Here is a 16,761-nt window from a genome sequence, read left to right as displayed (position 1 = left end):
CTAAATAGTAGAAGCAGGTGGACCATAAAGTGTATTACATCTTCTTTCAAAAGCATCAATTATCATCATATTCATATCATCAAAGAATACACTTGCAAGTTGTGAATACACAACTGAATAAAATTCATATTCTAAATGAAAATTCAAATCACAATGTGATGATGAAGAATCACTATGTGGAGTTATTTTCCATTCAGCTGATAAATTTTTAAACAAGTCATCTGATACATCTGCCTAAAAATGTAAATTTCAATATTTCAATATTAGATTTTTTCTTTCTTGATAAATATTTTTTTTTTTTAATACATACTCTCACTAATCCTGGTTTCTCACATGTTACATCAGATATGTAAGTCTCCGAGATTCCATTAAATCCCACCCCTAATACAGCCGTAAGTTTTTTTTCTCTATTACTAATTTCCTGTATTTTTAATACTTCTGAATTTGTACAATAAGGAATGAAATTTTTATATTCATCAATATTTGATACAACATCATAAAGCTGTTTCTGCGTATATCTATTTTTAAAAAAAGAAAAAGAATATTATAAATAAAGAAAGATATGATACATTCATATATATATATAAATATTACGTTATATAATACAAACCCAATCACCTTATGCCCATCATAAGTCTTTTTTGATGATAATACATTAAAAAAGGTTCGACAATGTGGTGGTTTTAATACTGATTTTAATGCACTTGTTACGTTTGTTAAATTAAATTGAACCATTTCCTTTTTGATGTCGATCTTTTCGATAAGATCTGCGAAAGAAAAGTATTTCTTTTTTGATTTTTTTAAATAAAAGTAATCAAAAAAGATTTTTTTTTTTAAAAAAAAAAGAAAAAAAAAGAAAAAAAAGTTTTTAAGAATATTGAAAAAACCCAAATTCGTAAAAAAAAACTACTTAGAAGCGCAATTTATACTTTTTATGGAATTATCATGTGAACAAATTGGTCATGAGAACAATGATTTGCAACGAAAATACTTCATGGTTATTGCCATGCATGTAGTTTAAAAACAAACAAGAATATATTAGAAAACAATGTAAAATTAACTTTTTAACGATAATTTGGAATGTATGGCGGCACATGACTGTTGTTTTTTAAAAAATCTTAAAAATCTTTTTTTTTTTCTCGAAAACAAATCTAAAGCAATCGGGTCGCATCGCACAAAAAAATACAATTGGACAATAAAAATATTTAATGTGAGAAAATATTATTTCCTTTTATATTAGATGAGTGAAAAAATAAATTTTTTATTTTTTTTTGGATGGGTTATTTTAAGAAATAGAGTTTGAAGAAAGATTTCAAAGGTTTCACAATATATTCGCAATAATATACAATATATACGATATATACGCAAAATAGAAATTACTGCGTCACAGAGTATATTACTATTAGTCTATTACAATATACTATATTTTATATATTTGAATATATATTTTGAATATACTGTATATTTTGAATATCTTGTATATTTTTATATTTTGGATATTATATCTTTATTATATTTTTAATTGTATCTTTATCAAATCATCAAATCATCAATTGAAAAAAAATCAAGTCTTTGTATAAATATATATATAACAATACAAATTCTTTGATTCTTTTATACATTGCTTATAAGTGCTTATAAGTAACATTATTTAAAATAATTATCTATCAACTTCGGATATTGTCGTGTGATTTTTGACGATCAAGAACAGAAATGATTATAATTTCTTAATTATAGACAATGAATATGTGGCATGATTCATCTGTTACATGTTTATTACATAATTTGTTTTGCATTTTTTTTTATGCAGATAAAATAATCTTTATCTTTAAAATCCTTTCTTTTTTTTTTTATAATAATAAGAATAAAAAAAAAATTTTAAAACTTATTTCCTCTTTGTATGTTCCTGATTTGGTTCCAACTCTCCATTTTAAGAAAGGAACACAAAGAAAAGAGATGAACGAATGAAATTTATAATAATATTATTTCTTATAAATATTTCAATAATTTTTAATTAAAATTAATTCAGTTTTAAATACAATTTGTTCATCCAAAGGAAAAAGATATTGTTGTCATTATGTAATAAAATGTTGGGGGAAATTAAATTTTAAAAACTTGTTTTAATTTTTATTGATTCACACGATAAAAGAATCTTTACTATGAAAGTATTTATTATTTTCCATCGTGGAAAAATTTAAAATAAAATGCGTTGAATGCGTCATCATTGATTTATTACCAAAAAGAGACTCAAAAAAGAGTAAAAAAAAATTGCGTATTTCAAAAAAAAAAAAAAAAATACGTAACAAAAATCATTGATCTTCTATTTATTTTACACAATAAATAATTTTATAATTTGAATTAACCAATTTTAGATAGATTTTTAAAAAAAAAATTTTTTTTTTTTTGGGGATTACTTTATTTTTTTTTTGTTAAAAAATTACTTTTATTACAAGATACAAGACTTTTTTTATTATTTTTTTTGTGGCTAAAAAAAAAAAAATGATCAATAAAAAAAATTTTTTAAATTACTTTTTTAAATTACTTTTTTCTTTTTTTTTAATTTACTTTATTTTTTTTATTATTTCTTTATTTACTTTTTTTTTTTTTTTTTTTTTTTGTGTGTATATAAATAAATATATATATTTATGCAAAAGATCGGTGGGAAAATGAACCAATTGTTAATAAATAAAAAAATATGATAATTGAAATTGAATAATAATAAAATATAATATTGCTAATTGCTAAAATTTTTTTTATGATTTTTGAAACAAGGAGAAATACAGTAATTTTCTATCAAAAAAAAAAAAGAATTTTTTTTTTCAATCTTTCTCAAAATGTCCTTTTTTTTGTTGTTGTTAAAATTGTCCATTTTGAATATTTTTATAAAAATAAATAAATAAAATAAATCACATTACACTACACCATAATACAATTGGTAAAACAATGCCATCTGTTGCTCTAAAATTTGGATCCTTTGTTCAAGGCTTCTCTCATAAACTCCTTTACCTATAAAATTCCCATTATAATTATTTCCAAGATTGTAGTGATCGAACGGACCCGTGACCGAAGTTGTCGTGGGAGGATTATTGTCGTAATACATTGGTGATGTTATCATTGGATTGCCTTGTGGTAAAGATGGTTGAATTTGTAAACTTTGTAAATTTAATAACGCGAGAAGTTCGGCTTCAATGTCTTGAGTCGTATTATTGTTTATATTCTCTGAATTGGTCTCATCTTGCATAACATTATCACTTGAAGTTGATTGTTCGTAAGAGAGAAATGTTAAGCCACGAGCTTGATTATGTAGCATTTGCGCGTCTGTAGCCATCTTTCGATAAGTATTTTTAACATCTTCAGGTTCTTCGGCCCATAAACGACTCGCGAGCGATGAAACGTTCGATCGGTGACATGCTACTTTTTGTGATTTTAATTGTCTGACTAACGCCATCCTATAAGCTATAAAAGCATTAGGAATTCTCACCGATTCTACTTTATTAGATGAAATATCTGTTGGAATGAGATCTTGAGCCGTTATGACTGGAGGGAATGGGGGTCTAATATTATTTTTATGTGCAGAAATTGATTCAGTCATTTTATGAATTTTTTTGATTTTTTTGATTTTTTGATTTTTTGGAATTTTCGGGGGGTTTTTTGGTATTTTTGCCAATTTGATATTTTTTTTTAAAAAAAAAGAAAATAAAAATTTTTTTTTTTAAGTAATGAAATCAAGAGATTTTTCCTCCCTTTTATATCTATACGAAATAAAAAATTTTGATACTCACTGAAAGAAGGAGTACCTTAAAGGTCACAAACTTTGTTATTTATCAAATCTTTTAACTAAAAAAATAATATAAAAAAAGTATAATGACGAATTCACATAAAAATTTTTAAAATTAACTCGTTCAAACGTGTTGATAAAAATGAACTTCTATCTTAGGTTAACATAATTTACGTTATGAATAGAATATTCCAGCAAAATAAATATTGGCGTTGTAGATTTATATTTATATCCAAATAAGTGTTAATTGAAATAAATTTTTTGTTGTAAAAAAAATTTTTTTTTTATAGAATAAAAAAATTATCAAACTTTAAATCTACCCCCTCTATTGAAAAAAAAATGAAAATAAATAAAATATATTAAAATAAAAATAAAAATAAAAATAAAAATAAAAATAAAATTTTTAATCTTACCGCCAATCAACCAAATATATTTTACATGTTGGGGCTGAAAAATAATAAATATATACAATATTATTAATTATTTTTTTTTGTTGAAGACAATCATAAAATATATCGAATCGTTGAAGAGATAGATAGAATAACAAATGGGGATTCCCACGAATGGGTATAAAAAAAATGTTTTCTTCTCCGAACTAAATATATGATGTAAGAAAAACGTATTAAATAATCGAATAAATACAAAATAATAAAATAATAAAATAATAAAATAATAAAATAATTTTTTTTAAATAAATATAAATTAAAAAATAAATAAAATAAAATAAATAAGAATAACAAATAAAAAAAAATAAAGTAATAAGATAAAATAATCAAGATAAAATAAAATTTAAAATATTAAATGTCATTTATATGTGATGAATAAAAGATATACATAACGAATTAAAAAATTTTCAAACTTCTAAATCCGCAGGAAGGTGTGAAAAGAAAATTTTTAGTAGAAGGGAAAAGGTAAAAAAACCGTTCAATTTATAACTTTTTTTGTAAAATATGAACTATTAATTCGATAAATAGGGAATGAAAATACTTTTTTCTTTACTTTTACTAGAACTAAAAACTAAATAAGTTAGAATTGGGTCATATGAGCAATTTTTATGTCGCACAAAAGGTCATGTGCCGATTTACACACTTACTGTTTTAGTCCGTACAAATATGGTAAGTTATAATTAATCTCGAGAAATTTTTTTTTTTTTTTTTTTTAAAAAAAAAACTTCAACCAAAACTTTTGGCTCGCCTATATATATAAATATTTTCTTATGATAGTCTAATCTAAAATCAACCAAAACAAAAATCTATGATGCATTACGAGTTCTTTAGATGTAGAAAAAATTTTCGGACTTTGATTATGCCACCTGACCTACCGTGGTACGATGTATGGGCCTCATGACCCAAACATCGGTTACCTTATTTCTTATATTTATCGTAAATGATTTCTCTAAATGTTAATGATATAATGATATCAATTTCTATTTTTCATATCTATTTAAATGCTTAATTAACTGTGAGATTAATCCTCAACGCGGTTTAAAAGATTGTAAATTTACTGCGTGCCAACTTTTTTTTCGCGACAGGTAACACGTGAAAAAAAAAAAGAAAATGATTCGAAGGAAGTCTAAAAAACGTAAAACGTATAAGTAGATTAATTCAAATAGATGAAGCTAAAGTGTTTTTGTAAAGTAAATAGAATAATCACCATTTTTTTTTTTTTGAAGTTCGGGATCTTCGAAGAATCTAAGCCATATGTAACGCATTTTCAGCTGATTTTTAAAACGTCATCTTTAGTTTCTTTTTGCTCTCTAAAACTTTTTCATTGGCTGAATTTATAACGGAATTCCTCCTATCTTGTATCACGTAATCTTGAATTCGATAACTACCATTTCGAGCTTTAATTGTTAAATTTACACCGTTAATTTATTTAGAATTTCTTATATGTAGATCAATCCATTAATTACAATTATTTTACCTTATAAAATGACTGGTTCACGAATTCAGATAGATTAGATTAGATAATAAAAATTTCATGAATTTGAATTTCATAATCTTACTATATTTTCTATATTTTGTAATAAAATATTACTGCGTTTATAGCATAAAGTATTTGAAGATCAACTTTAAAATTTTAATACTTAAGATGTTTTAACCGATTGGGAAAATCTTAAAATTTGGATTATCCAATGAGATTACTTAAACAATTTAGGTTTCACTTCTCGTTATGATTATTACTCATCACTCTCATTTATTACTCGTCACGTATCGAATTTAACGTAATTGTAACATCAAGGGTTTATTTCGGTTAAAATAAATTGCTCGGTCCGATTGGTATTAATTTGGTAACATAAAATGGTCATAAAATAATGGCGTTAACCAATAAATGTTGATGATAACCAAAAATATATCTATACTTGTAATAATAATTATGTATGAGAATTGTATTTTTTGAAAATACTTTTTTTTTTTTTACTGATTTTTTGCTTTGATAAGAGAAATAAATAAATAAAAATAAATAAAATTTAAAAAAGTTTTTTATCAAAGCAATCTAAAAATGTATGTAAGATTAGGTAAAATAATTTAGTTAAATTTATCGTCAATCAACCAAATGTTGGGGATAAATATGTACAATTTGGGACAATCATAAAAAAAGAATTGTCAAATAATTGGAAATTTAGAATAAACAAATGAAATTCCCACGTATGGATAAAAAAAATATTTTTTCTCTCCGAACATAAAAAAAAAATGATGTAAAAGGGACGTTATTTAGTGAACTAAAATAATCGAATAAATAAAAAATTTTAAAATGAAATATAAATTAAATAAATTGAATAAATAAAAAAAATAAAAATATATTAAATAAAATAAAATATTAAAATTGAAATTGAATAAAATAGAATATAATAAAATGGTTTACTATAAAATGCTTTACTATAAAATGGTTACTATAAATGAATATAAATTATATAAAATTAAAACAAATAAAAGATAAAAATAAATGTTATCGATATGATATAGATATTTAAAAGATATTACAAAATCACTCTTATCATAAACATCAGTTTTTTGGAATCGAGGAAAAAAAAAAAAAAAAATTCAAACTTCCAAGTTCGCAGGAAGGTGTAAAGGAAAGTTTTGGAGAAAGGAAAGGAAAAAACGGTTTAATTTATAGTTTTTTTGTTAAATATAAACTATTACCTTGATAAATAGGGAATGAAAATAATCTTCTACTTGGTCAAATGACCATATGACCCACTACTACTAAACCTCTAATGGGTTAGGAAGGTCAAATGACCTTTTTGTACAACCGGTGCATAAACATACTCATACTTTATCTGTTAATCTAATAACTCGATTAAACTGATTATGAAATTCTCTGCTCGTAACACGTGAAAAAGCAAGGTGCCAACTGCCAAGATATGTAGTGTGTCATGTGATGAATTTATATCTTTCATTAAAAATTTTCTTTTATAGAATTTCGTATCAGACTAGTTATCGAATTTCTATGATCATATGATCTTTCACGTTTTTATTTTCTGTCGTACTTTTGCTTATGCGTATACTTTATGTTTGGATTATCTTCCGTAACTTGACGAAATAGATCAAGTACAAACTTATTATACCCGAGTATTTTACAAATTTTTAAAATTTAAACCCGAAAATTTCCGGAAAATTTTTTTTGAGGGGATACTATAGTACTATAAATAGGGGGTCATGATACATCGTTATTACTCTTTGTTAACTTGACACTTTCGATATTCAAAAGAAAAAACTTTCTCAACATACTGTACATCTCTGAACCAAAAATGAGACATTTCATCTGCAATTCATTTATAATCAGTGACAAAAATTAATTTAGTCTATTTATCTTGCAATTCAGTAAACTTATTAATAATTGAAGTTGAATGCGAATATTGAAGATTGCTTCTTTAATTATGAGCTATAAATTCAATTATGTATCCGCAAGTTCGTAATAAGAACATTAAGAATAACATACATATTTTGTTGTCGAAATTATTACATATGTTTAGTACTACATTATAAGTGTATATACTGTATATTATTATATAGGATTTCTAACAACTTTAATTAATGCTTGGTTATGTCTGATTGGGCTGAATTCGATTATTCAATATACAACTAATCTATAAGTGTCGTCGAATTGAAATTACGGCATTACGAAATATGGATTTTACCATTTAAATATCTAACAAAACATCAAGATCAGCATTATAGATTTACGGATTGGCATTAAATAATTACGCCATTGCGGCGATTTAATATATTACGGTATAAGCTTCATATGCCGTAATTAATTCGACGGCAAGTATGGTTTGGCCAGCATTAAAAAATTAAAAAAAAATTAGCACGTGACAAATTGACCACATCAATAATATTCACGTGGTTTTACAGCATCGCTGCAAAATTCTAACCCTATAGATTTCACCTCCAAGATGATAGTGAAGAATTTAATCGGTTAATTCATTATAATGAAGGATGTTTACTGTATTTTATTGGTTAAATGACTGTTAAATACTTGCATATTTGATAAATACAGATACTGCTTTAGTTAATTTAGCTTTATTTCTGAAAATGTTTATTATTATATATTGTAACTATTATTAATTCATTAATTAATATGATAGTATTATTAGTATTATTGGAATATTTAAAAAATATAAAAAATGATTACTATAAATAATACTTTATTTATATAAGTTTTTAACAATTACTTTATTATAATAATTTTTAAATAAAAAATTTTTTAAAATAATTTGTAATTTTAAATAAAAAAAAAATTCAAAAAAAACTTTTTTTTTATTAATTATTAGAACCAAATTTTTCAAATTCATTTTTTTTTTCATTTTAAAGCTAAAATATTATTTTAATAATACTAAAATAGAATTTTAAAATATATATATAAAAAAATCAGATTTGAATTTATATATAATAATGAAACAAAAAAAAATGCATAAAAATCTTTTCTTTTATAAGTAATACATAATGGAAAACTATTACTTTTTGTTTTAAATATTGACCAAAATTATTATAATTTTGCTTTTAAAAAATACACTCCCCTATAAAAAGTATCCAACCACCCTAAAAATTAAAAAATCATAAAAAATTCAGTGGGCCCAACAATAAATTTATATTTATTTTAAAAGTTCAAGATATGAGACACTTTTTAAAAGTGTTTTTTTAGCTTAATTATTAATAAAAATTGGCGGAAATTTTTAATTTTAAAAATGGCAAAATTCTTAACTTTTTAACTAGAACAGTTATGGCCAAATGAATGCCAGAAATCAATTCTTTAACTAAAAAATAGCTTATGTTTAAAAAATCAGAAAGGTTGGACTGGTAGTTGTCAAAAAATCTACTACTGAAGATCATAATTTTTATATGTAAAAACAGGACTCTGGACATCACATATATAACTCATAACTGATCTGCATGAATTTAAGTACTTTTTGCTTCTGCTAAAATAGACCTAATTTGCTAAAAATCAAATTATCACATTTCAAATCTATACTAATTTGCTAAAACTCAAAATATGAGTTAATAATCTTTTCTTTTATTATCAATAAAAAAATAAATGATTAATATAAATTAAACTGCCAATTTTTATAAATAAAATATGTAGATTATAGATAAAATAATAATTAATAAAAATAATAAATTAAATAAATAATTATTAAAAAATAAAATGGTGTGAAACTAAACAGATGGTTTTTGGCCCACATTATACTTAATTTTGGCCAAAATATAACCTGGATCCCGAAACTAATATTTTTAAAAATATTATTTATAAAGTTAAAAAAAAAGAATAAGTTAAATTTAAAAAAAGTACCAATTTGCTCAAATATAAAATATGACTTTGTAAAATCAATACAATTTGCTAAAACTCATAATTATGACTATTAATTAATTTTCAATCAATTTGCTCTATCTAAAATTATGAGTTTAACCTAATTTTGATTGAATTTGCTAAAACTCAAATGTGAGTTATATATGTGATGTCCGGGATCCTGTAAAAACAGTAAAATCAACATTTTTGCCAAATTTTAGTAATCTACAGTAATGGATTTTTTGACAACTACCAGTCCAACCTTTCTGATTTTTTAACATAAGCTATTTTTTAGTCAAAGAATTGATTTCTGGCATTCATTTAGCCGTAACTGTTCTAGTTTAAAAGTTAAGAATTTTGCCATTTTTAAAATTAAAAATTTCCGCCAATTTTATTAATAATTAAGCTAAAAAAACACTTTTAAAAAGTGTCTCATATCTTGAACTTTTAAAATAAATATAAATTTATTGTTGGATTCACTGAATTTTTTATGATTTTTTAATTTTTAGGATGGTCGGATACTTTTTGTAGAGGAGTGTATATACAGTTAACAATAAAATTTTTTTAGTTGTCTTTAGCTTTTTATTATCTAAAGTAAAATAAAGAATAATATATATAGTTATATACTGTATTTTTCTAAAATTAATTACCCCCCTAAAATTAAGCATTCTCTACCAACTTTTCAAACTTTGATAAAAAGATTTTTATATAAAATACTAGTAAAAAAACCTTCAAAATTAAGCACCTTTCCAAGTTTTTTAATCAAAATTCTTGTAAAAAAGAGGTAACTAATTTTGGAAAAATATGGTATTTATGCATTATAAAAAAAAAATTAATTATATGAATTTTTCTATTTACTATATGATAATTATTTAATAAAATTGCAAATTTAAATTGTTTTTATTTTCTAATAATATTTGAAATTTTATTAGTAAGATACAATAATCAATTTTAATTTTAAAAATATTTGTATAATAAAGGACTTTAAATTCCTATATTTATTTTTATTGAAATTATGTTTTAAAGAATATTTATTACACATTACATGTGGCATTTATCAAGATTTATAACAAGAACATAATATATATTTTATTAAAAAAATAAATCGTTACCAGAGCAACAACTAATACAACAATAAATTTGTGATATATTACTGTTACATTATATACAATAATATTAATTCCTTTTTTACCAGAATAGATACATTAGGGTTGTCTGGAAAAATGACTAAAAATTGTATCTTGTAATTCCATTTTTATTGCACCATTTACTTCAAATATATTATTGTTTCTTAAAGTTTAGGTTACAACATTATCACCTATTAACTCAACCCTATATAAAGCCACGTTCAAATCTATATCTTAAAAATTATCTAGATATCAGTTTCTGATTTCATTTGCAAAAGAAGAAACTTGATCATCATTAACATTAGATATCATTATTTTGAAAATATTGTTCACTTCTTTACCAGAAGTTTAGTATCTATATACTAATACAATATTTCATATCACATTAAAATAACTATTTCATACATTTTGAAAATAATTTCTCTAAGTAACAGAAGTATAACCATATACATTTTGGCTATTTTGATACTAGTAAACATAATAGATATCACAACAAGGTTTCAATCATCATATTCAAAGGCCGTATGCAAAGTTAAAAATAAATTAATAATATTAACTTTAGTAAAATTCACTGAAAGTTTATGATAATAGTATAGTTAATAAAAGAAGAGAAAATAGGAAGCATGAATTATCAATGAGAAAGATAAGCAAAAAGAGTAATTTGATTATTTAATATTTTAGAAAAAGAGGTTTCTTCGTCTAATAAGGTCTTCAAATTTCTGAATAAAAAAAAATATATATTAGCTTTATATACCCTAAGTCATTTCCTTGCAAATGCATAGCCATAACTGAAAAAAATTTTCATTCATATCATTTATATATTATTTGTGTAATTTTTCTCCTGTCAAACTGCAATATGTCAGTTTCTTTTAAACGAGTTTACTCAGAGAAAATAATACAATAATGACCTAGGTAGTCAGTTTAGTTAGAGTAAAAAAAAAAGTTGTATATGTGAGTTTAGCATTACTGAGCTTTCACAAAAACGTAACATTAATTTACCTATCATTTTTTCTGCATATTTCTTTTATTGATTTTTTCTATTTTATTATGATAATAAGCTATTAATCAAGAGTTTATACCTTAAACTCTCTCAAAAACTCTCAAACTTTCTTAAACCTTCAAACAGTATAATGTAGAGTATAAAGAGCCCAGAAGATTTAAAGGAACTGTATTTTACTATGAAGACCAGGTTATATAGGTTCATGATAAAAATTATTTTTTTGAATATCTATTTTTACAATCTCTATAAAAAATATTTTTGCTAAAATATACTTAAAATAAACTTAAAATTTTATTTTATACTTAAAATATATTGAAATAGGCAAAAATTAAATATCATTTAAGTATAATTTAAGTATATAATAATATATTTAAAATATTCTTATTTTAAATATCCTTAAAATATACTGAAATGGGCAAATTTTAAATGTAAATTAAATATATTTTAAGTATATATTAAATACAATTTAATTCAAATTTTGCGAAAATTCAATTTTCAGTATATTTTAAGTATAAAATAAGAAAATTAAGTATATTTTAAAGAAAATTAAATATATTTTAAATATATTTTAAGTAAAATTTTTTTTTATAGGGAATTGAGTTTACAGAGAGTGTGATAAATCTATATAATTAAAAAATTGTTATGCTTAAATAATACCCTGTAATATTAAAAGTATAATATTCCTGCGCCCAATCTATTTCATATTTTATTATAGTTAAAGGAATTTAATTGGTAGTCTAATCTTGCTTGGGCTTCTAAATTCTTTTGAATTGTTTAAGTCCAAAACTAAAGCAATTATTTTGTCTGATAGTTAACTTTTTAGAAGCAGAAAAAGATAAAGCATTTGTTATTTGTGATTTTGGTAACTGTAAATATTACTAGAATTTGGATGAGTACAAATGTAGAAAAACTATTTGTTCTACCAATATTCTTATTTCACCAGTTTAATCTTGATTTTTTAGATTGAGAAGATCATCTTAAAATTTATTGTAAAAGAAACATGGTAACTAGAGATGGAAGAAAGTTTACTTGCGATTTCTATTTTGTTACAAAACTTATTGTGGATGATCTAAGCAATGAAAAATATGTTATGATGCTATAAAGAGAATCCTTTTAAGAGTTATTACTGATTCAAAATTCAAATAACTGTGGATATTATACTAACAAAACTTTGGTATGACAAGAAACATCTTGGGAAGATTTGTTAAATAAATGACAGAATTTAAACTTTCATTCTATAGCAATTAATTATGGAGTGTGAAAAACTGGTCAAACATAAAATAAATATGTATAAAAGTGCCATGTGCATGTTCATTAGTATTTTACTTCAGATACTTGGAATGGAATGTAAGAAAAATTGATAGATAATAATATTTATTGAAATTAATGTTAAAGATTATCTGAATCAAATTATTTACTAAAGGATTGTACAAAATTGGAATAAAAAAGGCTACGATTAACAGAACATCTGCTTATACTAAAAACAATTTCCAATCTAAATGACAATCTTGTCACAATAATGGAGGAAAATAAGGAAAATACTAAAGCACTTATAAAGACAATAAAAAATATAGGAAAATCTAAGAAAAGTTCTGAACAATAGTTATGATAATTATAGTTGTTTCCAAAATTCAATTGGCAAATCCGAAATCCGAAATTATGAAATCGTAATTATATTTTAACTAAATATACTAAATATCTGATTTTTATTTATTAGATAAGGCGAAAGTACCAGATATATTAAATGGTCAAGATTCATATAATGAACAAGTAATTGGAAAAGAAAATAATAATATTAAAACTGCAGAAGAAGGTAATATTTTATTTATTAATATGTTTTATTTTGTAACTTATTAATTTGTCTAATTTATTTTTTTAGTATTTTACGAAAATCAACAAAAATTCTCTAAAAAGCCATTAGATTTAACTGACATAAATCAACAATTAGAAATTTCAATGAATATTGATCAATTTAAAGAGTTATTAATTGTGGTTTAATTTCCAAGCTTAAAGGAAAGGTTAATTTATCATAGCAAATTTATTATAAATTAAAATAGTATCTATATTTGCGGTATAATATTTAGTACATGATATTTAGTACATGATATTACTATGATATTTATGATATTTAGTATGATATTTAGTACATGGTATTTAGTATTTGAAAAAATATCAATAATAATTATGCTATTGTAGTTTATTTATAACTTAATAAAAAAATATCAGCACGATGAAAAAAGCATGATCCTATTTGGCTGTAGGATAACTTTTGATAAGTATTTTTAACATCTTCAGGTTCTTCGGCCCATAAATACAATGAAACGTTCGATTGGTGACATGCTACTTTTTGTGATTTTAATTGTCTAACCAATGCCATCTTATAAGCTATAAAAGCATTAGGAATTCTCACCAATTCTACTTTATTAGATGAAATGTCTGTTAGAATGAGATCTTGAGCCGTTATAACTGGGGTATGGAGGCCTAATGTTGTTTTTATGTGCAGAAATTGATTCGAATTTTTTTGATTTTTTGATTTTTTGGAATTTTCGGGGGGGGGAGGGGGGTATTTTGGCCAATTTTTCCAATTTTTTTATTTTTTTTAAAAAGAAAATAAAAAATTTTTTATAAGTAATGAAATCAAGAGATTTTTCATCCTTTTTATATCTATACGAAATAAAAAATTTTGATAAACCTGAGAGGAATCACTGAGAAGGAAGGAGGACCTTAACGGTTCACAAACTTTGTTAAAATCAGATCTTAACTAAAAAAATAATATAAAAAAGTATAATGCATAAATTATTAAATTAACTCGTTCAAACGTGTTAATAAAAATGAACTATTTTAGGTTAACAAAATTTACGTTATGAAATAGAACAATAAATATTAGTGTTGCAGGTTTAAAAATAAATAAATATAAAAAAATAATCTTACCGCTAATCAAATATGTTGGGGAGCTGAAAAATAATAAATATATACAATATTATTGATTTTTTTTGTTGAAGACAATCATAAAATATTTCGAATCGTTGTTCTCCGAACTAAATATATGATGTAAGAACAACATTATTAAAAAATTAAATAATCGAATAAATACATAATCGAATAAATACAAAATAATAAAATAAATAAGATGAAATAATCAAGATAAAATAAAATTTAAATATTAAATGTCATTTATATGTGATGAATAAATGTTACTTAAAAAGATATACAAATTATAAATAACGAATTAAAAAATTTTTCAAACTTCTAAATCCACAGGAAGGTGTGAAAAGAAAATTTTTGGTAAAAGGGAAAGGGTAAAACCGTTCAATTTATAACTTTTTTTTGTAAAATATGAACTATTAATTCGATAAATAGGAAATGAAAATACTTTAATGATTTCCATCAAATACTTTACTAGAACTAAAAACTAAATAAGTTAGAATTGGGTCATATGATATCGCACAAGTCATGTGATTTACATATTTTCAGACTTTGATTATGCCACCTGACCTACCGTGGTATGATGTATGGGCCTCATGACCCAAACATCGGTTACCTTATTTCTTATATTATCGTAAATGAATTCTTTAAATGTTAATGATATAATGATATCAAATTTCCATTTTTCATATCTACTTAAATGCTTAATTAGCAGTTTAAAAGATTGTAAAATTTACTGCGTGCCAATTCAATATTTTTTATCCCTAAATTATAAATTGTTAAAATATTAAAAATGCTATTTATAGCCTTTTTTAAAGTATTAAGTAAATTTGTAAAATAAGTAAAATTATAAATTATAATTTTGAAAATTATATAAAGCTTGTATATTAAATTTTGTTTTAAAAAAAAACTTTTTTTATCAAAAATTACATTATTTTTTTTTTTGGAAATAATATATCATTTTTTATATATTAAATTTAAAGAAATGAAAAATTAGATAGGATATAATCACCTCCATTATAGTCATATTACTTTATATAGTCACCTTAGTTGAATCAAATTTTCATATATAAAATCTATCATTTATAGTTATTTTTTTTTTTTTTTTCTATGTAAAGGCGCGATCATGTTTATTGATAATTATGTTAAAGTAATACAATATATTTACAAAATTAAAATAAAATAAAGTATTCTAAATAAGTTTTAAACATTATCAATATACTGCCCCTCCTGAAGGAAATCATTTATAGTTATAAACTACTTATAATACTATTATATCTGTTTTTAAAAATTATATACATATGTAATTATAAAAAATATTTATTAAAATATAATTATTCCAGAATTTAATGATCAGAATTTAATGTTCTTTAGTTTATTGGATTTATCTTATTGAAAGGAATTAAATGATACAGTGCATACAACCTAGTCCCAACAAAAAAATTTTAAGTGGCCAAATTTTTTATATTATGTAATACTTAATCCTGTAATTTTATTGGTCAGATTTATTTAATTTAAGTTATAATTCTTAATTCTAGCCAGAATTATACATAATTTTAGCCAAATTTACATAGTTAATAATTAAATGAAAGTAATTTGGCCAGAATTATATGTAATTCTGATCAGAATAAAATGGCCAAATATTTAATTTAATAGTAAAATATTTCAACTTTGAATTGCTACTACTTTATTAAAAAATACTTTATAGAAAATTTAAAAACATAGTTTAATTAAGCTTAATCTGATTTATCATTGTACATTTATACTTTATGTTTATCTTTTTTTTTGAATGAATAGTAGTGATTTAAATTTCATCAAATTTAATTGCTGGGACTAAGTTGTATGCACTGTAGTAATTTTATAGTGATTAGACTAATATTGACCAAACAATTCAATTTTAAAAATAAATTAGCCTACAAAATAAAGCTCTGAACGGGTCGGTTTGGTCCGGATTATAGACGGTTCGGATTAGAGCCGAAATCCGTAAGAACCGAACCGAAAAGCCGGCGGTTCGGTTCAGTTTAATCCGATTTTTATAAAAATGCGAAAAATCGAATAGCCGTCCATCTAGTGATCGTATAAAGTCGAGCCATATATCATTGGATTCGTCTCGACGAGACGCGTCGAATTGTGGTAAG

The 16,761-nt window shown here is 23.0% G+C and overlaps 3 protein-coding genes across 3 annotated transcripts; 1 reads left to right on the top strand and 2 right to left on the bottom strand.

Moving 5' to 3' along the window:
* Positions 1–735, bottom strand: OCT59_022590 (uncharacterized protein; the record flags this gene model as incomplete). Its single annotated transcript, XM_025316122.2, has 3 exons — positions 1–234; positions 311–518; positions 611–735. 3 exons carry the CDS (start codon positions 733–735, stop codon positions 1–3), a joined length of 567 nt encoding a protein of 188 aa, XP_025181225.1.
* Positions 736–2,641: 1,906 nt separating this feature from the next.
* OCT59_022589 (uncharacterized protein) lies at positions 2,642–4,285 on the bottom strand (the record flags this gene model as incomplete). The annotated part of the gene is made up of 5 exons (XM_025310549.2): positions 2,642–3,554; positions 3,783–3,797; positions 4,088–4,103; positions 4,192–4,225; positions 4,280–4,285. 5 exons carry the CDS (start codon positions 4,283–4,285, stop codon positions 2,912–2,914), a joined length of 714 nt encoding a protein of 237 aa, XP_025181226.2. The 3' UTR covers positions 2,642–2,911.
* Positions 4,286–12,984: 8,699 nt separating this feature from the next.
* On the top strand, positions 12,985–13,696 carry OCT59_022588 (uncharacterized protein; the record flags this gene model as incomplete). Its single annotated transcript, XM_025310550.2, has 3 exons — positions 12,985–13,045; positions 13,416–13,511; positions 13,578–13,696. 3 exons carry the CDS (start codon positions 12,985–12,987, stop codon positions 13,694–13,696), a joined length of 276 nt encoding a protein of 91 aa, XP_025181227.2.
* Between the last annotated feature and the right edge of the window lie 3,065 nt (positions 13,697–16,761).

The sequence above is a fragment of the Rhizophagus irregularis genome, chromosome 31 (genome assembly GCF_026210795.1).
Source record: "Rhizophagus irregularis chromosome 31, complete sequence".
NCBI lineage: Eukaryota > Fungi > Glomeromycota > Glomeromycetes > Glomerales > Glomeraceae > Rhizophagus > Rhizophagus irregularis.
Note: the sequence above shows the minus strand (reverse complement) of the source record. Positions and strands in the feature narration are given on the sequence as shown.